The sequence below is a fragment of the Leucoraja erinacea genome, chromosome 28, assembly GCF_028641065.1.
Source record: "Leucoraja erinacea ecotype New England chromosome 28, Leri_hhj_1, whole genome shotgun sequence".
Taxonomy (NCBI): Eukaryota; Metazoa; Chordata; class Chondrichthyes; order Rajiformes; family Rajidae; genus Leucoraja; species Leucoraja erinaceus.
Window position 1 is genome coordinate 9,023,743 of NC_073404.1, and position 24,116 is coordinate 9,047,858.

General features: G+C 46.3%; 1 protein-coding gene across 3 annotated transcripts in view; it reads left to right on the plus strand.

Annotated features, from left to right (window-relative positions):
- dph1 (diphthamide biosynthesis 1) overlaps positions 1 to 24,116 on the plus strand; it is a 650,424-nt gene that overhangs the window by 309,205 nt on the left and 317,103 nt on the right. For all 3 annotated transcript variants that reach the window (XM_055657653.1, XM_055657652.1, XM_055657651.1), the window contains exon 5: positions 17,807 to 17,961. In XM_055657653.1, coding sequence (XP_055513628.1) covers positions 17,807 to 17,961 — 155 coding nt within the window. The remainder of the gene's footprint in view (positions 1 to 17,806; positions 17,962 to 24,116) is intronic.

Consider the following 24,116-nt stretch of genomic DNA (forward strand, 5'->3'; position numbering starts at 1 on the left):
AATGGCCTACTCCTGCACCTATTTTCTATGTTTCTAACCTACAGACCCACAAGTATTTTGGATGTGGTTAGAAACTGGAACACCGGCAGGAAACCCACTTGGTCACGAGGAGAAGATGCAGCTGAGATCTGGATTGAACTTGGGTCTCTGGCGCTGTGAGGCAGCAGCTCCACCAGTTTGGCTGGACAAGGAGTAGTTCACTGTTCTAATATCCTCGCTGCCATTCTACCCCAACCAAAACAGATTCATGACCTGGCCTTTGATATGACTGCTGTTTATGACTCTCGACCTGCATTCAAGTTGGCTGCTTGCTGCATGTGACCACAGCACGTTAACCCAACAGAGAACTTATACTAACTCCAGAAGCAACTTTGGAATAATTGGAAGAAAATGCATGATGTATGTCCAAAATATATAATTTATCATAGATGTAATTCAACAAAGATTCTCAAAATTGACTCCTTGGTAGAGAAGGTTGTCCAATGAGGATCAAAAAATGAGAGGCGTCTATGAGATTTAGATAATGAGAGATGTACTTCTTGAAGTGCATAAAATATCCAAGGTCTTGACAAGATGATTGTTGAGAGTGAGGTACACTGGCTGGGAGTGTGAGACAAGACATCATAGTCTTGGGGCAAATAGTTGATTATTTAGGACTGAGATGGAAAAAAAAATGATCTTCATTCAAAGAGAAGTGAATAATGGAGTTTTCTTCCTCAGAAGGCTAGACATGTATAGTTGATGAACAGCAAGAGATGTTAACAGATTGTGTACAATAAGGGAATCTGGGAACTTGGGCATCAAGCAGAAAATACTTGCAATAGATTAGCCCTGATCGGACTCAAAACGGAACAACCCTAGGGACTTTGTGGCCTATTTCTCTGATTTCTTTTGTTCTTGCATAAATACAAGATTTTTCAACCAGCTAATTATGTAAAATCTGCAGGATCTTCCTTTCATTCTTTACAGAGCTCATTGTGGTTGGGAGCTAAAGAAAGGACTTGTGTGACATAATTTTCTTGGCAACAGTGCATGGAGCTTAGCAACCAGCTCGGGTTGTAGAAATGGGTGTGTTTGCCTGGGGAAGCAGCTAGATTGAAATATCCTGCAGGATGCCTCGAAGGCAGCAATGACCTTACAGGTGTGGGGAGGTGGGGATTATTGAAAAAATCTCCAAATTTTATCATTAATTGAAGTCAATTCCACTTACCCATTTGCAGCAATGCCTTGTATATCTAGAAGTGCTTCACATTGCCAGCCAGACCATTTGTTGGTTCAACAGGTTTCCACAGTTTAGTTTAGAGATACAGTGTGGATAAAGGCCCTTCGGCCCACCCAGTCCATGTCGACCAGCGATCACTAGCACTATTCTACACACTAGGAACAATTGACATCTTTGTACGTCTTTGGAGTGTGGGAGGAAACCAGAGCACCCGGGGAAAACGCAGTCACGAGGAGACCGTACAAATTCCACGCAGACAACACACGTAGTCAGGATTGAACCCGGGACTCTGGAGCTGTAAGGCAGCAGCTCTACCGTTGTGCCACCGTGCCGTGACTACAGACATCATGACACATCGCACTGAATTTTGTCCATTTGACCCTCGTTTCTTAAACCTCAAAATGATTTTGGCAAAACCAGCTCCACTTTCGGACCATTCTGAAAACACCTCGGAAAAGACACAATAGTGGCATTTAAGTGGCTTTTAGATAGGTACATGGTAATGCAGGGAATGAACAATATGGATTACATACAGGCAGAGGAGGCTAATTTAACTTGGCATCATGTTCGACATGGACATTGTAGACTGAAGGGCCTGTTCCTGTACTCTGCTGTGCTGTTCAATGTTCTAAAAGGCTGTCAGCTACCTTAACAATAACTCAGAACTTAGGTTAGGAACGAAAGTTTTCTTTGAAAGATTGGTCATTATTGTGATGTAGGAAACATGGCATTCGGATCAGATAGGTGGCGTGAAATCGGGACCAGTCAATCTGGGTTAATGATGGTGGCTAAAGGACAAACATAAAGAAATAGACTAATAGATTCTCTACTCACCTTCAAACCAATGTTTCATGCACTCCTAAAGGGGTGGATGGTGTCTCAAACAGAGGTTGGCACCTCTCATTGTTCAGCTCTCCCTTGGAGTGGCAGTGGGATTTTTAGCTCTGGTCTTTGGAATGGGACTTCAACATCAAATCTTCCAACTCTGCTGAGAGGCTGATCATAGAGTCACAGCCAACAATGAACAATGTCGCTGTTGGAAGTTTCAGCATTAAGAAGATGGGAGATTTAAAGGGAAAGAACATCAGAACTGTTTAAACAGTGAATGTATCAGTTTACTAAATCGGTCTACTCATTAGTCAGTATCTAAGGTGAGTGAATATCTCTGTACCAAGATGTCTGGAGATTAAACCTATAGCTCTGTTTGTGCATACACCCTTTCGCCTTCAACGCCCAATGTTGGTTGTCTAACATATCTGTTTTGCCTTGCTTTGTCTTCCCTCCCTGTTGATCTGGAGACGCGGGTTCATACATGATTAGTGAAATAAATTTGAGTTTCAAAGGAAAGTCTCAACCATGGTAACCATGTATGGTTGATGGCAACACCCATAACAGCACTGATGTGCAGAAAGATCTTAGATCCATAGCTCCCTGAAAGTGGCAACACGAGGAGATAGCGTGGCAAAGCATGCTCACTCTCAGTCTGAAGAAGGGTTTCGGCCCGAAACATTACCTATCTCCTTCGCTCCATCGATGCTGCTGCACCCGCTGAGTTTCTCCAGCATTTTTGTGTGCTCACTCTCATTGGTCAGGCCATTGAGTATAAGAGTTGTGAAGTCCTGATGCAGCTTTATAGGACTTTGATTAGGCTGCTTTTGGAGAATTGCGTCAGTTGAGGTTGCCCCATTACAGAAAGAGGGTGGTGGGTGCCTGGAACACACTGCCAAGAGTGGTGGTGAAGGAAGATACAATAGTGATGTTTAAGAGGGAATGGAGGAATATGAATCGTGTGTAGGCAGATGACAGTCTATCTTGACATCACGTTTAGCACAGACATCACGGGCCGATGGGCCTGTTCCTGTGTCTATATTCTGTGTTCTATCCAATGGACAGATAGTTGTGAAAACCCATCTGATTCACTGATGTCCTATTTGCTACAGTCTACATGGAAATAGCTCCCAGAAAATTGTCATCAATACTCGTATTTCATGAGCGAATAATAAAATGTCTCCTTATGGGATTGAATGATTCTTGGCTGCCAGTCAAACAATCCCTTCTTAATCCGTATGCATGATATTTTTAATTCCAGCACACAATTTTCCATTACCCTTGCGATGTTTGTTCTGTGGCATGGGTTTGCTTGTGTCAGTAACCCAGAGATTTAGAGACTTCAGATCAGACCGATATAGGGTCCCAGCCCAAAACGTCACCTCCACAGACGCTGCATGACCTGACCCACTGAGTTCCTCCAGCACTTTGTGTTTTACCCAGTGATTAACCTTCAGTTCCTGGAGACTCCAGCCCGTTCCTGCAGAGTTGACAGCCTCTGGTGGATCGTTCTGTCTGTTTGTGTGGTTTATTATGTGCTCATAGAGGGATGGAAAAATATATTTTTTTTTAAAACGGGTTTAAAGATAATCCAGTAGACAAGCCTTTTTATCCTTTAGCTGGTGAGTGTCAGGAGTTCCATTATTTGCCCACAACTTTGACGGCTGAGAGCAAAATTACTGATGCAGTTTGATGTAGCTGGTAATTTCTGCAAAATTCTCCGAAATGACAGCTTGTTTGATAGTCGAAATATTTCTGCCCTTTACATGTGAGACAGATAGGTCCTGCAGCTGATTGCTGAGAGGTGAGAGTGGAAAGAACGTTTAGCTGTAAAGAAATGACCAATCCATAGTCAGGCCTCCTCTCTCTCTTAATTATTCATCAATTGCCATTGACAAAACAAGGCATCTTTTTGAGATCATTTTATTTTTTTATTGCTCGCTTGTTTTAACATGCAGTCTGAGCGCAATTTATCTTTTCTTTCATGCCTGTAATTTGCTCGTTGCTTAATGTTTGTCGTACCCCCTGCCACGTGGCTGCTGCTTTGAGGTGGGAGATCTTGGAGCACAGGAGAAGGCCACTCAGACCATCGTTTCCCTGCTAGCTTTTCAAAAAAATAATCCAGTTTAGCATCATTCTCACAGCTCACTCTTATTGAAAAGATGACACAAAATGCTAGAGAAACTCAGCGGGTCAGGCAGCATCTCTGGAGAACATGGATAGGTAACGTTTCGGGTCGGGACCCTTCTTCATACTGATTATAAGTTAGGCGGGATAGAAAGCTGGGAGAGAGCAGGGGCAGGACAGTGCATGGCTGGCAATAGGTGAACACAGGCAAGTATTTGATCGGCAGAATGTTGGACAAAGGCCAGAAATGAGGAGGCAGGTGTGAGCCAAAAGGACAATGAGTTGCAAATTGTTAAACTCGGGAAAGGAAAGTGTATCGAGTGTAAACAGCACAGATGGAGGGGGATTCGCTGTTATTGAATCTGGTTCCACTGACTTTCCAGATCATATCAACAATCTTCATTTTTTTTTTAAATCTCTTTCTCTCTGGATATTTTTTCCAATTCTTGGTTTGGGAACAGCTCTGCACAAGACCACAAGAAATTGTAGAGAATTGTGGCTGTGGCCGTCAAGTCAAGAGAGTTTTATAGTCATGTGCCCCAGATAGGACAATTAAATTCTTACTTGCTGCAGCACAAACAGAATATGTAAACATAATACAAAACGGAAGATAAACATGTCTATAGATCAATGTGTCTCTAGACCATATATACACAATAAATCCATCAAGCAGATAGGACTCCTCACCATTGACTCCATTGCAGTTTCAGGAAAGCAGCCAACATAATCAAGGACCTTTATTTACCACGGTCATTCCTTCTTCTCCCCACTCCCATCAGGCGGAAAATACGTAAGTTTGAAAGCACGTAGCATCAGACTCAGGGACAGCTTCTTCCCCTCTAGTGTCAGATTACTGTACAATCCTTCCAAAGGTTAGGGTCATTAGGTCATAAGTGATAGGAGCAGAATTAGCCCATTTGGTCCATAAAGTCTACTCTGCCATTCAATCATGGCTGTTCTATCTCTCCCACCTAACCCCATTCTCCTGGCTTCTCCCCATAACCCCTGACACCCGTACTGATCAAGAATCTTATCTATCTCTGCTTTAAAAATATCCATTGACCCGGCCTCCACAGCCGTCTGTGACAAGGTAGTCCACAGACTCACCACCCTCTGATTAAATCAATTCCTTTGCATGTCCTTCCTAAAGGAACGTCCTTTAACTCTGAAGCTATGACCTCTGGTCCTAGACTCTCCCACTAGTAGAAACATCCTCTCCACATCCAAGCTTTTCACTATTCTGTACGTTTCAATGAGGTCCCCCCCTCATTCTTCTAAACTCCATCGAGTACAGACCCAGTGCCATCAAACGCTCATCATACGTTAACCCACTAATTCCTGGGATTATTCTTGTAAACCTCCTCTGGACTCTCTTCAGGGCCAGCACATCCTTCCAACCTACCTCATTAGGAACATTGGACTTCTTCTCTGGAACTGAAGCACTATAAATGCTGCAAAAATTATATTCTGCCCTCTGGTATTTTTCTCCTTGCTCTACCTGTTGTTGTGCATGGCATGATTGTACTCCCGTATAGTCTTCTCTGATTTAATTGGATAGCACATATACAAAAGCTTTTCACTGCACCTCGGTACACATGACAATAATATACCAATACCTAAACCTCTTATCTTTTACCATTGACTGCCACACCTTGGGTTGATTGCCTATAAGGTAAAAAATTCCACTTTCAGATCTCGCACCATCCATCCCTACCCCGACCACCATCTCAAGAGTTATGAATGCACAGAATTCTCTTCCCTAGACGACTGTCTCAGATAGATAAAACAGCATTGCAGAGGCATTTGACTAGCTTGCTACTTTAGGCACTGCTGTTTCTGCCTTAATATTCTCCCAGCCAATGTAGGCAACATTTTTCCAGGCAATTATTGAATTCTTCAGATGCCATATTGAGGTGGGCAGGTTGCATTAGTAATGTGGCACCCTGCTGAGAGAGAAGCGTGAAAATACACTCACTGGAAATGTATTTTTAATAAGGAACAAATATTTTTTAAATCAAATTTTGAATATCTGTGGGCGCAGGAATGAATTTCAACTCTTCGTGTTTTGGGAGTGGATAAGAAAATCTGGTTTTAAATAAACGCAAAGCGGAGCAACCTCATAGAACAGGAGGTACGCAAAAATGCTGGAGAAACTCAGCGGGTGCAGCAGCATCTATGGAGCAAAGGAAATAGGCAACGTTTCGGCCCGAAACGTTGCCTATTTCCTTCGCTCCATAGATGCTGCTGCACCCACTGAGTTTCTCCAGCATTTTTGTGTACCTTCGATTTTCCAGCATCTGCAGTTCCGTCTTAAACTCATAGAACTGGAGGTCCTTCGCAATCTCTAAATGAAGACCAAGCACAAATCCTCTCTTTAGCCGATCGAAAAACCCTCTCACCAGTGTTCACCTATTACAAGCCATGCTCTATCCTGCACCCTCCACTCATCCAGTTTCCTGCCCACCCCCTGCAATCAGTCTGAAGAAGGGTCCCGACCAAAAACGTCACCTATCCGTGTTCTCTGTAGAGCGTTCCCCATGTTCACTTGGCCGCGCAGCACAGTGGCGCAGCGGTGGATTTGTTGCCTTGCAGTGCCAGACATCCAAATCCTCTCTCACAGCCTCCTCCCCAGCTACTGGGTTACTGGTTCTGTGCAGCTACGCAGTGGGTTGAACTTAGACTTAAACACAAAGTGCTTGGAGGAACACAGTGCGTCAGGCCACATCTGTGGTGGGAATGGACAGGCGACGTTTTGGGTCGGGGCTCTTCACCCATCCGCAGATGCTGCCTGACCCACTGAGTTATTCCGGCACTTTGTGTTTTATTCAAGATCCCAGCATTTGCAGTTCCTTGTGTCTGAACTTTGACTGAGTTTGCTTTCCTTTTAAGACCCCGTCCCCCCCCCATCGCTCCCCACTGCCTAGACATATATATCCACACACATATATGGCTGGTGTTTATACAGAAAGATCAGAATTTCCAGAGCCATTCAGTGGAATCACACCTAGGCTGAATCTGACAACCCTGTTGTTGATCACAACTTGATTGATTAATTAGTTGAAAGATACAGCATGGAAACAGACTCATCGATGCACCAGGGCCTCGGCCATGGATCGCCCGCTCACGCTACTCCATGTTATCTAATTTTCACGTTCATTTCCTACACACCAGGGGTAATTAACTGAACAATTAACCTACAAACACGTACGTCTTTGGGATGTGAGAGGAAACCAGAGCACCCGGAGGAACCCAGGTGATCACAGGGAGAACATGCAAACTCCGCGCAGACAGCATTCAAACCCGGGTCTCTGGCGCCGGGGGGAGGAGGAGGAGGGGGGGAGGAGAAGAAGGAGAAAGGAGGAGAAGGAGTGTGGCATGAGGTGTTGGCTGGGTCGCTGCAGAGTGCTGGTTGTGAGTGTGTTGTCCTTCACCGCTTGCCCCTGCAAGCTCAGACAGCTCCTTATGAAGTGTCATTAAATGCAGATGGCAGGCAGGCAGAGGTAACCAGCTGCTTCGGTGTGAAGGTTACCGACTCCCACATGAAAGATTCTTGAACTTTGTTTGTGATACGCCGATTGGAAGAGTCCTCTTTTACATGCGTGTTGGCTAGCGGGGAGCATTAAAAAAACACCTCTCGTCGACCTCTGTCTCCTTAGCTCCATATTCAGCGCAGGCCAAAGGGGGATTATGGATCCCTGTCTCCTGACAGCTCCTTAGCATCCTAAGTGAAATGCGTTGCAGCGGCTTCACAGTGTTTCCCAGTGGGGCCGGTGCAGTCACTGCCCTCAAACCTGACACTAATTCCTGCACATCTTTCCCAGAGACCACGAGGCTGGAATGAAAATGTCATCTTGTAGTCCTGTCTGGAAATAGCCGACACGTAACGTGTCCCACGGCAGAGCTGAGGTAGAAGTTGCATTCCAGTAGCGCCTTTCACCACCTCCGTGTTTACAGCCAACCTTTCTAAATCAAGATTTAACAGAAAAACAGGTTAACCTTTTCACTTTTTCCATACAGAGGGAATGGAACAAGCTGCCAGAGGAGGTGGTTGAGGCAGGGATTATCCCAACATTTAAGAAGCAGTTAGACAAGTACACAATAGGACAGGTTTGGAGGGATGTGGACCAAATGCTGTCAGGTGGGACTAGTGTCGCTGGGACATGTTGGCTGGTGCGGGCAAGTTGGGCCGAAGGGCCTGTTTCCACACTGTATCACTCTATGACTATGATCATTAATAATTGAGCACATCCAACAGACAAGTTAAGGTTCCAATATGGGAATGAAATAAATGACTGGGCAACCTTTTTTATTTATGATTTTTTTTGGACTGTGAGTGAAGCCAGCAATTTTTCAAATACAGAAAAATGTGGGTAACTTCTTTGGGGATACTGACAGAAAAGCATGATTTTTGTTCTTTCAAGCTGTTGCAATATATTTAGCCACCAGTCATTGTGTCTCAAGATTAAAAGTCAGCGATTTTTGCCACTTCCTCAAAGCCCTTAGGAAAGTGGTGGTGAGCCTTTTTGTTGAGCTATTGTACTCCTTCCAAAGAAGGAAGACCAGGGATTTTGATTCACTGGAATGGGACATGGAGGTGGGAGGTGGTGACACTCACTGTTGCTGCCAGTTTGAAAGGCAGAGATTGCCGGCCCTCGAGATGGAGATGAAAAGAGTAAATACTGAGTAAAAGGGAGACTGCAGATGCTGGACCCCTGAGCAAAACACAAAGTGCTGGAGGAACTCAGCGGCTCAGGCAGCATCTGTGGAGGGAATGGACAGATTACTTTAGGGGTCTGGACCCTTCTTCAGGCTGATTGCAATAGGGGGGGGAGCAAGCTGGAAAAGAGAGGTGGAGGCCGACAAAGTCTGGCAAGTGATAGGTGGATAGGGGTTTATTTCCCCCCCCCCCCCCATTCCCTTCCACCTATATCCCTCCCTGTGGCATTACATTTCACCCCTCTTCTCTCCCGATCTGACATTCTTTTATCTCCTTTTCACATTATCAAGGACGAACTCCCTCTTCTCCTCTCTCCCATCAGGCAACAGGTATAGGAATGTGAAAATGCACACCTCCAGATTCCGGGATGGTTCCTTCCCAGGTGTTATCCAGCAACTGAACCATCCCATCACCAACTACATTATCTTGCATGAAACGTTTATCCCCTTTATCGTGTGTCTGTACACTGTGGGCGGTTTAATTGAAATCGTGCATAGTCTTTCCACTGACTGAAGCGGACAAAACAAAAAAGCTTTTCACTACCTCGGTGGAGGTGACAATAAACTAAACTAAACAAACTTAAACCTTTATCACTTACTCCAGCCATCTGCCAGTCAAGCCCCCCTCACCTGTATCCACCTGTCACTTCTGAAGAGGAGTCTCGACCTGAAACGTCACCCAGTTCTTCTATCCAGCGATGCTGCCTGTCCCGCTGAGTTACACCAGCTTTTTGTGTCTTTCCTCCTGTCGCTCGCTAGGCTTTGTCCTGCCTCCATCTCTCTCTTCAGCTTTCTCCTCCTTACTCCAACCAGTCTGAAACATAGAAACATGGAAATTAGGTGCAGGAGTAGGCCATTCGGCCCTTCGAGCCTGCACCGCCATTCAATATGATCATGGCTGATCATCCAACTCAGTATCCCGTACCTGCCATCTCTCCATACCTTCTGATCCCCTTAGCCACAAGGGCCACATCTAACTCCCGCTTAAATATAGCCAATGAACTGGCCTCAACTACCCTCTGCGGCAGAGAGTTCCAGAGACTCACCACTCTCTGTGTGAAAAAAGTTATTCTCATCTCGGTTTTAAAGGATTTCCCCCTTATCCTTAAGCTGTGACCCCTTGTCCTGGACTTCCCCAACATTGGGAGCAATCTTCCTGCATCTAGCCTGTCCAACCCCTTAAGAATTTTGTAAGTTTCTATAAGATCCCCTCTCAATCTCCTAAATTCTAGAGAGTATAAACCAAGTCTATCCAGTCTTTCTTCATAAGACAGTCCTGACATCCCAGGAATCTGTTGCGCGGCCCCTACAGCCTGTCTGTCTTTTTTTTATTTTTTGTCTAGTTACTAGTTAAATGTAGTGTTGGTGTTTTTTAATAGTATTTTTAAATGTGTAAATGTGGGGGGGGGGCGGGGGGGGGGGGGGGGGGGGGGGAACTGTTTAAATCTCTTCCCTGTCCGGGAGACCCGACTTTTCCCTGTCGGGTCTCGGTTGTCGTTGGGGCCTAGCACCGTGGAGCGGCCTCCAACCTGAACGACCCGGGGGCTCGGGAGACTGCGGAGCTGCGGAGCTGCGGACTCACCATCGTGGGGCTGGCCGGCCTCGGAGCGTGGGGAGCGGTGGTGACTCGCTGCTGCGACTCGACTCCTGGGGCCCGGAGGCTCCAGCAACGCAGCCGCAGGTCCGGTGGACTGTGACATCGGGAGCTCGCGGGTCTGGGAGGAGAGAGAGAGACCGCTTCCCGGAGCTCCCGCAACGCGATTTCTCCAGCCCGTGTCGCGGGGTTGAACAACCCGGAGCGGGGTCGAACATCGCCCAGCGCGGCTTCATGGCCGTGGGACATTCCAGCGCCCGCCGGGGCCTCCAACATTGTGACTTTTAGACCGGGAGCGGGGCCGTAAATCGCCCGGCACGGCCTAAAATGGCCATGGGACTTATCATCGCCCGCCTGGGGCTTGGACATCGGGAGAGACACGGAGAACAGGGGAGAGAAAAGACTTGCCTTCCATCACAGTGGGTCCACTGTGATGGATGTTTGTGTGAATTTAATTATGTGTATGTCTGTAAGACAGTGTCTTTGTTTGTATGGCTGTGGAAACAACATTTCGTTTGAGTCTCACTGGGGCTCAAATGATAATAAATTTGTATTGTATTGTATTGTATTGTATTGTATCAGTCTGGTGAACCTTCTCTGCACTCCCTCTATGGCAATAATGTCCTTCCTCAGATTTGGAGACCAAAACTGTATGCAATACTCCAGGTGTGGTCTCACCAAGACCCTGTACAACTGCAGTAGAACCTCCCTGCTCCTATACTCAAATCCTTTTGCTATGAAAGCTAACATACCATTCGCTTTCTTCACTGCCTGCTGCACCTGCATGCCTACCTTCAATGACTGGTGTACCATGACACCCAGGTCTCGCTGCATCTCCCCTTTTCCTAGTCGGCCACCATTTAGATAATAGAAGACCCAAAATGCCACCTACCGATGTTCTCCAGAGATGCTGTCTGGTATGCCGTGTTACTCCAGCACTTTGTGTTTTGCTCAAATATTGAACAAGGATCTGAAGAAGGGTTTCGGCCCCAAACGTTGCCTCTTTCCTTCGCTCCATAGATGCTGCTGCACCCGCTGAGTTTCTCCAGCACTTTTGTCTACCTTCGATTTTCCAGCATCTGCAGTTCCTTCTTAATCGCTGGGAGAATTCACCTGCTGTTCTTCAGTTTAGTGTCTGGGATTTTTTTTAATTTGACTGCGAGCAGAGAATTTTCAGCATTTTCCATCGGATATCACATCCGACAGTGCAACGCTGTTCTTAACTCTACAAAGATTGCCGTCCCCAGCTTGTGTTGCTAGGCTGAGGCTTGAGCGCAAGGCCTGACCCTGAGACCACTGCCCACAAAGTCATGGCCAGCACTGTGTGACCCATTTACTTGGGGGGACACTGTCAATGTAAGTTGTGGTCTATCATTGGCGCAGACCCTCCTTCATGTAACGTTGTTTGCCTTGCAATGGAGGATGACATGCCTTTGGATTCTGGACTGGGTGATGAGGCTAATGTAAGGACAGCGGGGGGGGGTTTAACCTTCTACACCCTCACGGTTGGTTGCAGGAGATGCCCCGAGGGACGGCAGCTGAATACTTCTATTCGGCTACTCATTTACTCAGATGGATAAAAGAGGTATGAGCACTTTGAAGGCGATTCTGAATTTCCTCCATCATTGAGAGATGCCTTCTGTCATTGGTGATGTGGGCTACGCTCTCCAGAGTTGTGGACCATTATTCTTGGAGGATGATTTCATTTAGTTTAGTTTCTTGTTGTCACATGAACCGAGGTACGGTGAAAAAGCTTTTGTTTGTGTGCCATCCAGTCAAAGAAAAGACTATACATAATTACAATGAAGCTGTCTACAACACAGATAAAGGGTGCAACATTTAGTGCAAGATAAAGCCCAATTAAAGATAGTTCAAAGGTCTCCAATGAGGTCGATGGGAGGTCAGGACCACACTCAAGTTAATGAGAGCACCGTACAGATGCCTGCTAACAGTTGGGAAGAAATTGTTCCTGAATCTGGATGTATGCATTTTCAAACTTATGTATCTCTTATCTGATTGGGGAGGGGAGAAGAGGGACCTTCATTATGCTAGAGGCCTTGTTGAGGCAGCATGAAGTGTACATGTAGTCAATGGAAGAGAGGTTGGTTTTACATAGAAAATAGGTGCAGGAGGAGGCCATTCGGCCCTTCGAGCTAACACCGCCATTCATTGTGATCATCGCTGATAATCCCCTGTCAATAACCCGTGCCTGTCTTCTCCCCATAGCCCTTGACTGCACTAGCCCCTAGAGCTCTATCTAACTCTCTCTTAAATCCATCCAGTGACTTGGCCTCCACTGCCCTCTGTGGCAGGGAATTCCATAAATTCACAACTCTCTGGGTGAAAAAGTTTTTTCTCGCCTCGGTCTTAATTGACTTCCCCTTTATTCTAAGACTGTGGCCCCTGGTTCTGGACTCGCCCAACATTGGGAACATTTTTCCTGCATCTAGCTTGTCCAGTCCTTTTATAATTTTATATGTTTCTATAAGATCCCCCCGCATCCTTCTAAACTACGTTTTGCGTGATGGTCTGGGCTGCGTCCACAACTCTGCAATTCCTTGTGGCCTTGGATGGCACTATTCCCAAACCATGCTGTGATGCATCCTGATAAAATGTTTATTTACGATGCATCTGTAGAAATTAGTGAGGGTTGTTAGGGACATGCTGAACTTCCTGAGTCTTGTATGGAAGTTGAGGTGTTGGTGTGCTTCTCTTGGCTATAAGGCAACAACAAGCCTCCTTTACTTTGGTGAGCAAGTGACCATAGCTTGCATCCCGATACACTCTCTCTGTGTCGAGCAATTTCAACACTTCTTTTCTTCCAACTCATTCAGCTTTGAACCCACCTTCCATCTGCATTGGACTCCATATTGATTCGTGCCCTGGCAGTACTTTGCTGGTTTACTAATGCAGTAATGAGGAGTTAATGGGGCCCTTGACGTTTCTCTGTATTGACTAGCCGATCCATTAAGTCTCCTACGCGAGGTCCAAGAAGCCTTGCAGGCCTGCGCATTCAGTGATGTTAAACCCAGAGTGCCGGCCAAGTTTTATCTAGTACATTGCAGCCTTGCCCTGTTGTATTCCATAACCAGAGGTTGATCAATTACCTGCCTGGTTTTCTGTGACCTGATGGCAGACTCACAATAATTGTCCAAGGTTTTGACAAAGCAGACTGCTGTGAGAATTGATCCAACGCCTTTTCTTCCTTCCTGCGTACTGCGGTGAACAAGCAGGTCTCAAACAGGATCAATCTGGGGAACTCCAGGTGGAGTTTGTGCAAACAGCTAACCATGGCCTGTTTCCGTTATCATCGTTACTTTTTTGCATATTTTTCATGCATTGTTCTTTATCTCTCTACATCACCATCTGTATATCTCGTTTCCCTTATCCCAGTCTAAAGAAGGGTCTCGACCCGAAACATCACCCATTCCTTCTCTCCAGAGATGCTGCCTGTCCCACTGAGTAACTCCAGCTTTTTGTATCTATCTTCGGTTTAAAGCAGTATCTGCAGTTCCTTCCTACACAATGAGTACAGTAAACTCCTCCTCCTCACCCTCCATCCATCACACTGCTTTTAAGAGGTTGCCAAAACCATCCCAGAGGTTTGGTCACCTGGTGTTGGGCACAGTCCTTTTCCCCACTTTCTGCTGTGTAAAACACTTTTCTAAACCCACCTCTCTATACAAGCATTGTTTCAAATCATATCAGCCTCAGTTGTTAAATAACTCTCCTCTTAATCACCTTGCGATCTTGTTTTAAGGCACTATAAACATGAATTGCAACAAGATACAAAGTGCTGGAGTAGCTCAGTGGCTCAGGGGCATCCCTGGAGAAAAAGGATGTGATCGCCTCTTCCTCATCCAACAATGCACCATTATGGGTTTCACCCTACCCAAGTCATCTGTAGCCAAAGCTGTTGTTCTGGCCTTTTCTTACCTCCAGTGCCCTCCCCTTTTCTTTCAGACTGAAGAAGGGTCCCGACCCGAAACGTCACCCATCCTTTCTCTCCAGAGATGCTGACTGACCCGCTGAGTTACTCCAGCAATTTGTGTCTATCTTTGTTAACTACAATAGACTGCTGAAAGAATTGAATGGGTCAATCAGCAACAGTGGGAGAGAAATGTGCAGGTGAACATTTAACCCCGCTTCAGATACTTGTTTCTATGTTCTAGCTTCTGTAGTCTTATTTGTCTTCATACAATAAAAATAAAAGTTGTTTCATCTCCCTCTTTCTCAATCTATACTTTCCTGCTGAACTTCCCCCCCTTTCTTTCCTTTTCCCCCTCTTCCTCTTTTTCTACTTTCTCTCTTCTCTTCTCTTCATCATCTCTCCCTACTGCTTCCAATTCCTTCTTTCTTCCTCCATCTTTACCCAATTCTCCTCCCATTTCCCCCTCTCAATCCACTGCCTCTCCACCTCATGTAAAGGTGCCAGTCTCCTTTCTAAACACCATCTGCCCAGATAGATTCCTAGGTAGACCTAGTAGATCGAAGGGTCGATTTCCATGCTGTCTCTCTAAACAAAACTAAACAACTATAAGTTCAATAGAAGTTGTTGGATTGCCATAGCCACACCTCCTGTACCTCACACAAGGGCCAACTCCTCTCAAGTTTCTCAAATGGTCCTTGCAGGGTCCTCCCATAAGCTGGAGTACAGTCCTGATTTTTCCAACCTGCTTGATCATGGAAATTGGACATTTTCTCTGGAACTGTCACGTTACAACACTGAGAGACTATATGCTGCACTTTCTCTTCAATCTGCCTTATGTACTCCGTGGGGGTTTGATTGTATTCATGTCTAGTATCTCTTTTGACTGAATAGCACGAAAAGAAAAGCTTTTCTCTGTATCTCAATACATGTGACAACAATGAACATAAACCTAGATCTTCTCCTTGTGGCAGAAGTATGTGTGGGTGGATACGTCTTTGTGTCTTTCTGCTTAATTCTCTGAGAAATGTCTCTCATTTGGTGCCCCTTCAACCGATTGATATATGGCCAATATTTTCTAACAAATCAGAAATGATTTATCGGAGTGTTTTTATTCACATCCCATTAGTGTGAATGTAATTAAAACTGCAAAGGTTAGGGCAGTTCACATTTATTTACTATAAACTAGACACTGCTGCTTCCTGAGCGCCTCCATAACACACATGGGTCTTGCTCCATTAGCAACATACCCCTCTCCCATCAGCATGGTCGCACAGCAGTAGTGTTGCTGCCTTAGAGCGCCAGAGACACAGGTTTGATCATGACCATGCTGTCTGTATGGAGTTCAAGTTCAAGTGAGTTTATTGTCATGTGTCCCTGTCTAGGACAATGAAATTCTTGCTTTGCTTCAGCACACAGAACATAGTAGGCATTTACTACAAAACGGATAAGTGCATCCATATACCATGATATAAATGTATACACACATGAATAAATAAACTGATAAAGTGCAAATAACAGATAATGGGTTATTAATAATCAGAGTTTTGTCCGAGCCAGGTTTAATAGCCTGATGGCTGTGGGGAAGTAGCTATTCCTGAACATGGTTGTTGCAGTCTTCATGCTACTGTACCTTTCAGCTGAAGGTATCAGGGAGATGAATGTGTGGCCAGGATGGTGTGGGACTTTGATGATGCTGCCAGCCTTTTTGAGGCAGCGACTGCGATAAATCCCCTCGATGGAAGGAAGGTCAGAGCCGATGATGGACTGGGCAGTGTTTACTACTTTTTGTAGTCTTTTCCTCTCCAGGGCGCACAAATTTCCGAACCAAGCCACAATGCAACCGGTCAGCATGCTCTCTACTGTGCACCTGTAGAAGTTTGTACATTGTCCCTGTGACCATGTGGGTTTCCTCCTGGTGCTCCGGTTTCCTCCCACATTCCAAAGACATACAGGTTTGCAGGTTAATTGGCTTTGGGAAAATTGTAAATTGTCCCTAATGTGTAGGAGAGTGTACGGGTCGGTGTGGACTCGGTGGGCCAAAGGGGATATTCCTCTGCTGTGTCTTGAAACTAATCAACAACTTCCAGAGCATTAGAGGAATAAAAGTCCTCATCTCAGTCCCACACCTGTCTGAGTTGATTATGTATTGCATTCCTTTATTATATGCTGATCATTTTCTGAATCTCCTTCCTTAATAACACCGTAGAATAATTTTCACCACCTCCTTTCGAAGGGCAGCTGAGGATAGAAATAAAATAGTGGCTTTGACAACATCTGCACGCTGCCAAGTAATATCAGAAAACTTTGCCCAACTAATCATACTTAATGAGTACCTTCAGGCGAATGGGTCGATGGCATGGAGAGTTTGTGTCTCATCTTCAATCTTCTAGCACGACAGTGATGTACCCGGTCGAGCTACTGCCTCACAGCAGCAGAGACCCGGGATCGATCCCGACCTCGGGTGCTATCTGTGTGTGTGGGATAACATAGAACTAGTGTGAACGTGTGATTGAGAGTCAGCACGGACTCAGTGGGCTGAAGAGCCTGTTTCCATGCTGCATTTCTAAATTATATTAAACTAAACCGAGTACCACCATCCAAGCTGGCGCAGTGTGGATACTTTGTAAGAAGGAACTGCAGATGCTGGTTCAAATTGCAGATAGACAAAATGCTGGAATAACTCAATGGGCCAGGCATCATCGCTGTAGAGAAGGAATGTTTTGGGTCGAGAATAGTCTGACTAGTCCGAAGAAGGGTCTCGACCCGAAACGTCACCCATTCCTTCTCTCCAGAGATGCTGCCTTGCGCACTGTAGAGCTGTTTTACACTGACACAACAACATGTAATTGGGGAAGTATTATGCCTGCTGAGCAGTATAAATCACACAGAATTAACAGAATCAGTGTGAATGAATGATCAATGGTTGACATGAACTGGATGGGTCGAAGGGCCTGTTTCTAAGCGGTTTCCATGGCTATACCCTGTGGCAGCGGTAGTGTTGCTGCCTTACAGCACTTGCACCACCAGAGACCTGGGGTTCAATCCTGACTACGAGTGTTATCTGTATGGACCTTATACGTTCTCCCTGTGACCTCGTGTGTTTATTCCGAGATCTTCGATTTCCTCCCACACTCCAAGAGTACAAGTTTGCAGGTTAATTGGCTTGGTATAAGTGTAAATTGTCCCTGTTGTGTGTAGGATAGTGTTAATGTGCGGGGATCGATGATTGATAACTAAACTAAATTCAATTCAATGACGCAGAAATTAAGTACCTCAGGGACTGAAGATCAGAAGCAGATTCCGGGAAGGCGGGAGTGGGCTATGGGTTTGTACCTTGTGTTCACTCTCTGGTCAGCGGGCTGACTTTCTCTGTTCTTCACCCTTTCAGTTCCCATTGATGCCACGGCCGGAATAAAGATGCTGTACGTGTTTGTGGACGTCAAGATCGACAGCGCACACTTTGTGGACACGGTTCGCCACAATTTCCCTCAGGGCTCGGCGCTAGCTCTGGTCAGCACCATCCAGTTTGTGACAGCGTTGCAGGTAACTCCAGCGTAATCCCGCTTACTTTAGTGATACAGGGCGGCACGGTGGCACCAGGCTGGCAGGGTGGGGCAGCGGTGGAGTTGTGAAAGTGGGATCATCGATGGTCAACTCAATTATACTTAGCAACAGTTAAATTCGTTGTTTTTGCATACAATCCGGCAAAATCATACAGCAGAGGTCCACAACCACCTAAGTAGTACGCCACGTTTCTGGCGTTGACAAAAAATGAATCGTATAGTCTATATCTCCTCGCAGCAGTGAAGTGCCCCCTGCTGGGTCTCCCTTCCATCACGCTGGACTCAGTTGTGGAAAGGCCCGTTTCCATGCTAAAGCCTCTGTGCATCAGTGCAGGCAAAGTCCCACATCCTAGATTCCACCACCCCCCCCCCACCTACAATCCTTGTTTTCCCGCAATAAAACCAATGAAGTGCTGTTGTCAGTAAAACAAACACAACATTTATTTTATTTATTAGCTGGGAACCCGACACCTTTTGTGTTAAATTAAAAGAAAAACATGAGCAGGAGCTGGTCGTTGTTGCTGCCAGTACCCGAGGCAGACTCGCAGCGTCTTTCAGTCTAAACCATTTAAAAAGTCTACTGCGTCTGACTCTTTGATCAATTGTTTCAATAATTGATGACCTAAGTGAAAGATTTGTTACAGCACAATTCTACCAGTCCCTCACCTTGCTCTGTTCAGCCATCCCGGGTCTTGTGCAACGACTCACTAGATTTAAGCAACCCAGCTGGATTTCTGTCGGGTGCCAAGTGAATGGAATAATCCTAAGCGCATAAAATGCTGGAGTAACTCAGCGGGACAGGCAGCACCTCTGGAGAGAAGGAATGGGTGATGTTTCGGCACGAGAACCTTCTTCAGACTAACTATTCTAAATTTCCTTACCATTGTCTGCTTTGAACTATTGTTTTCACACCTTACCCCTCCATATCTCTAGTTTCCCTCTCCACTGAATCAGTCTGAAGAAGGGTCTCGACCCAAAACTTCACCCATTTCTTCTCTCCAGACATGCTGCCTGTTCCGCTGAGTTACTCCAGCTTTTTGCGTCTACCTTTAGTGTAAACCAGCATGCGCAGTTCCTTGCAACAAATCCTACACGCATGTTTAGTTTAGTGTCGAGATGCAATTCACAGAGTCTGTGCCGACCAGCGATCCCCACACACTAACACTATCCTACATACACTAGCGTTAGTTTACAATTTTACCATTCCAATAACCTGCAAACCCCTTAGTCTTTGGAGTTTGGGAGTAAACCGGAGCTCCTGGGGAAAACCCATGCAGGTCATGGGAAGAACGTACGAACTCCACACAGGCAGCATCCACAGTTGGGATCGAACCCAACTCTACCGCTGCGCCACCGTGCCGCATGTGCTGCTGTTTATGAATGTATTAATGCGCAGTAAAATAAAGGCACTCACCTGTGAGAGCAGCGACTGAAAGCTAAGGTTACACAGCAAAGATTAAATTGCCGAGATTAGACTTTGTGCTCCTTTGAGTCCAGTAGAGTAAGGGGTGATTTATGCGAGCTGCATTGCTTCATGAAAGAATTGGCACACACTTAGTGACCCCTCGTGCTGCATGGCTCTGTAGCCCTGGGGTGGTTAATGCATTGGACAGGGTAGATGGAGAGAAACTATTTTCTCTGGAAACCAGAACCAAGAGTTAAACGCTAGAGCCAGCCTGTTGTCACCAGGAAGGCTGGGAGAAATCTGGCTGGGGCAATGAAAAAATGCTGACTTGAGGCGTCAGGTTAAAATGTCGGCGAGACTGAAGGCAAACTCAGCATTTAGCACGCAGAGGCATGTCAAGGTTACAAAGTTAAGGTGCGGTAATCTGCGATTTAATTGAATGGTTATTCAAGTTGAAGTAAAATTACCACCCTAGCCAGATCCTCCCATCTCCACATCCAGGTTTCCAAATGTACCCTGGTTTTCTCCCATTTCCTAAAGTAATGCTGGTTAGTAGATTAATTGGCCGCTGTAAGTTATCTCTCATATGGGTGGGTGGTAGGAAAATCAGGGAGGATTTAACAGGGTGCGTGAAGGAGAATGGGTTGCAGGGACATAAGTGATAGAAGTGGGATTGCACTGGGGATCTGAGGGACCGAATGGCCCAGTTTTATCTTGCCTGGAAGTGCAGAAACTCATCTGCGCTTGTACTCTACCATACCAATTCCTGCCGATCCATCACTTACTGACTGCACAGAATCAGGTCTCAGCTCTGCTATTTAGGGTTTCCCCTTCCTACCTCTGTGCCAATTTGTACCTGCATGCTTACTTTCAGTGACTTTCAGGTCTCGTTGCACCTCCCTTTTTCCTAATCTGACACCATTCAAAGAATAATCTGCCTTCCTGTTCTTGACACCAAAGTGGATAACCTCACATTTATCCACATAACACTGCGTCTGCCATGCATCTGCCCACTCACCCAATCTATCCAAGTCACCCTGCAGCCTCATAGCATCCACATCGCAGCTCACACTACCACCCAGCTTTGTGTCATCCGCAAAATTGCAGATGTCACATTTAATTCCCTCGTCTAAATCGTTAACATATATTGTAAATAACAGGGGTCCCAACACAGAGCCTTGCGGCACCCCGCTAGTCACTGCCTGCCATTCTGAAAAGGGCCCATTAATTCTTACTCTTTGCTTCCCGTTTGCCAACCAGTTCTCTATCCATGTCAATATCCTACCCCCAATGCCATGTGCTCCAATTTTGCACACCAATCTCTTGTGTGGGACCTTGTCAAAGGCTTTTTGAAAGTCCGGATACACCACATCCACTGGCTCTCCCTTATCCGTTCTACTTGTTACATCCTCAAAAAACTCCAGGATTAATCGAGCATGATTTGCACTTCATAAATCCATGCTGACTTTGACCGATTCTGTCGCTGCTTTCCAAATGTGCTGCTATAACATCTTTAACAATTGACTCAAGCATCTTCCCCACTACCGATGTAAGGCTAACTGGTCTATAATTCCTGTGCAGCTAGTAGTTAAGGAATATGATATAGTTGGAATTACGGAGGCATGGTTCCAGGGTGACCAAGGCTGGAAGCTAAACATGCAGGGGTATTCGATATTCAGGAAGGATAGACAGGAGGTGGGGTGGCATTGCTGGTTAAAGAGGAGATTAATGCAACAGCAAGGAGAGACATTAGCTTGGATGCTATAGAATCGTAATGGGTAGAACTGTGAAATGGCCAAGGGCAGAAAACGCTTAGACACAAAATGCTGGAGTAACTCAACAGGACAGGCAGCATCTCTGGAGAGAAGGAATGGGAGATGTTTCGGGTCAAGACCCTTCAGACTGATGTCAGAGGAGTGGGCGGGACAGAGTTAAAATGTATTCGGAGACAGTAAAACTGGTGGGAGAACTGGGGAGGGGATAGAGAGAGAGAGAAAGAAAGCATGGGTTATTTGAAGTTGGAGAAATCAATGTTCATACCGCTGGGGTGTAAGCTACCCATGCCAATTATGAAGTGCTGTTCTTCCAATTTGCGCTGGGCCTCACTCCAAGACTGGAGGAGGCCACATTGTTTACAGGGATCCCCTGCCCCAGACTGTTATTTAAACCCCCCGGTAGCACTAGCAACCTTGCCTGCCAGAATTTTTTTGGGCCCCCCCTCCAAGTAAGGTGGCAAACCCGCCCTTGAAATCCCTGCAGGACAGAAAGGTCAGATTGGGAATGGGAGCGGGAGTTAAAGTGCTAAGCAACCGGGAGATCAGGTAGGTTAAGGCAGACTGAGCGGAGGTGTGCTTTGCAGTAAACGCTTGTTGGAGTTGTATACAGGCCACTGAGCAGCAGTAGGGAGGTTGGGGATGTGTGTAGAAAAGGTACAGTAGTTATCATGGGTGACTTTAATCGACATATAGATTGGGCCAACCAAATTGGTAGCAGTGCTGAGAAGGAGGATTTACTGGAATGTAAACGGGATGGTTTTTTAAACCAATATGTAGAAGATACAATTAGGGAACTGGCCATCCTAGACTGGGTATTGTGTAATGAGGCAATTACACATTCGGCCCATCAAGTCTACTCCGCCATTCAATCATGGCTGATCTATCTTCCCCTCTTAACGCCATTCTCCTCCCCATAACCCCTGACACCCGTACTAATCAAGAATCTATCTCTCTCTGCCTTAAAAATATCCACTGACGTGGCCTCCACGGCCTTCTGTGGCAAAGGATTCCACTGTGTGGAGTGTGTCAAAGAGTGCCATGACCTGAGTGGGGACATGGTAGAGCTGCAACAAGAAGTACAACATAAATCCAACAAGCAAATTAACCTCAATCAACAATTAGGAATGGTTCAGATTATCTAATATTCTTCTTCTTCACCTTGATCCTCAACGCTGTCAGCTCCAACCTCCTCATAATCCCCACAACGCCAGAGACCCAAGTTTGATCCTGGCTACGAGTGCTGTCTGTACAGAGTTTGCACGTTCTCCCTGTGACTGCGCCGGTTTCTCCGGGTGCTTTGGTTTCCACCCACATCCCAAAGATATGCAGGTTTGTCGGTTAATTAGCCTCTGTAAATTGCCTCTAGCATGTAGGTCATAGAACTATTATACGGATGTCAATGGTCGCACGGACTTGGTGGGCCGAAGGGCCTGTTTCTACGCTGAATCTCAAACTTAAGCTAAGATATTTCTCCCAAATTCCTGACTGGATTTATTCATGACCATACATGGGTGGGAAGCTTTAGCGAGATATCCAGGCAAATGGATCTAGTTTAGATGGACATTTCGGTCAGCATGTACAAGTTGGGCTGAAGGGCCTTTGTCCGTGCCCTATGACTATATTTTTTCTATGGCCACTGGATTTAGCCTGCCTCACAGTTATAGGGGCAGCACAGTGGCCCTGGTAGAGCTACTGCCACACAGCGCCCGAGACCCGGGTTTAATCCTGACCTCAGGTGCTATCTCTGCGGAGTTTGCACATTCTAGGTTTCCTCTAGATGTTCCAGTTTCCCCCTACATTCCAAAGGCGTGCGGGTTTGTAGGTTACTTGGCCTCTGTAAGTTTCCACGCGTGCGTAGGGAGTGGATGAAAAAGCGAGTTAACATATAACGAGTGTGAATGAGTGAGTGATAGTTGGCGTAGACTTGGTGGGCCGAAGGGCCTGTTTCCATGCTGCAGGTTTCAATCAGTCAACCAATGGTGTGTGGATATCGAAGGTAGACATAAAATGCTGGAGAAACTCAGCGGGTGAGGCAGCAGCTAAGGAGAGAAGGAATTGGCGACGTTTTGGGCCGAGACCAGGGTTTTCCAGCACATTGTGGGTCTGATGAAGAGTCTCGACCCAAAACATCGCCAATTCCTTCTCTCCATAGATGCTTGATTTGATTCAATTTTATTGTCATTGTCTTCAAGTAAGAGACAACGAAATGCTATTTCCCACACAGTCATACGAATAAAAGAACCCAAAACACTGCACAAGATAGTCCAGAACACAAACATCCCCACAGTGGCACCAAAGTTCCCCTCTGTGAGGGAAGGAACCAAAGTCCAGTCAACCTCCTCGCTGATGTTCCCCGATGTTCACCCGTGGTCGTGGCCTCCCGAGCCCACCGCAGTCGCCGCTACAGGCGGCCCGATGTTCAGGCCCTCTTGCCGGGAATGATGGAACCCCAACGTCAGGCAGAAGAACATCCTCAGCGGCCTGGACTTCTGAATCGGACACCTCCCACCGGAGTCCGCGGCTCCCAAAGTCCACAGGCCGAGGTGGGTGGAGATTCAACGTTGGCGGCCCCCGGCAAAGGGTCCCAGGACTCCGCAATGTTGGTCAGCGCCGCCCGCATTGGGAGCTCCGCGATCCACAACTCCGCGATGTCGATGCAGCAGGCCCAACATTCCGGAGCTCCAAACGGCGATCCCAGATGAGACATCGCCTTCTCCGGGACGTATCCAGCGCTGCGCCGCCGCTGCTGAAGCTCTGGGCTGGTCCCGGCAGGAAAGGTCACGCCAGTTGGTAGGCTGCGAGGAGGGGGGTGAGGGCTCGACTCGGATAATAATCGCATTGTCGCCAGGAAGTGACTGAAGGACGGTTTCCCCCTCCCCCACATAAAATACTAAAACAAAACATACTTTAAACATACTAAAAATAAAAAAAGATAAAAAGACACAGACTGCAGGC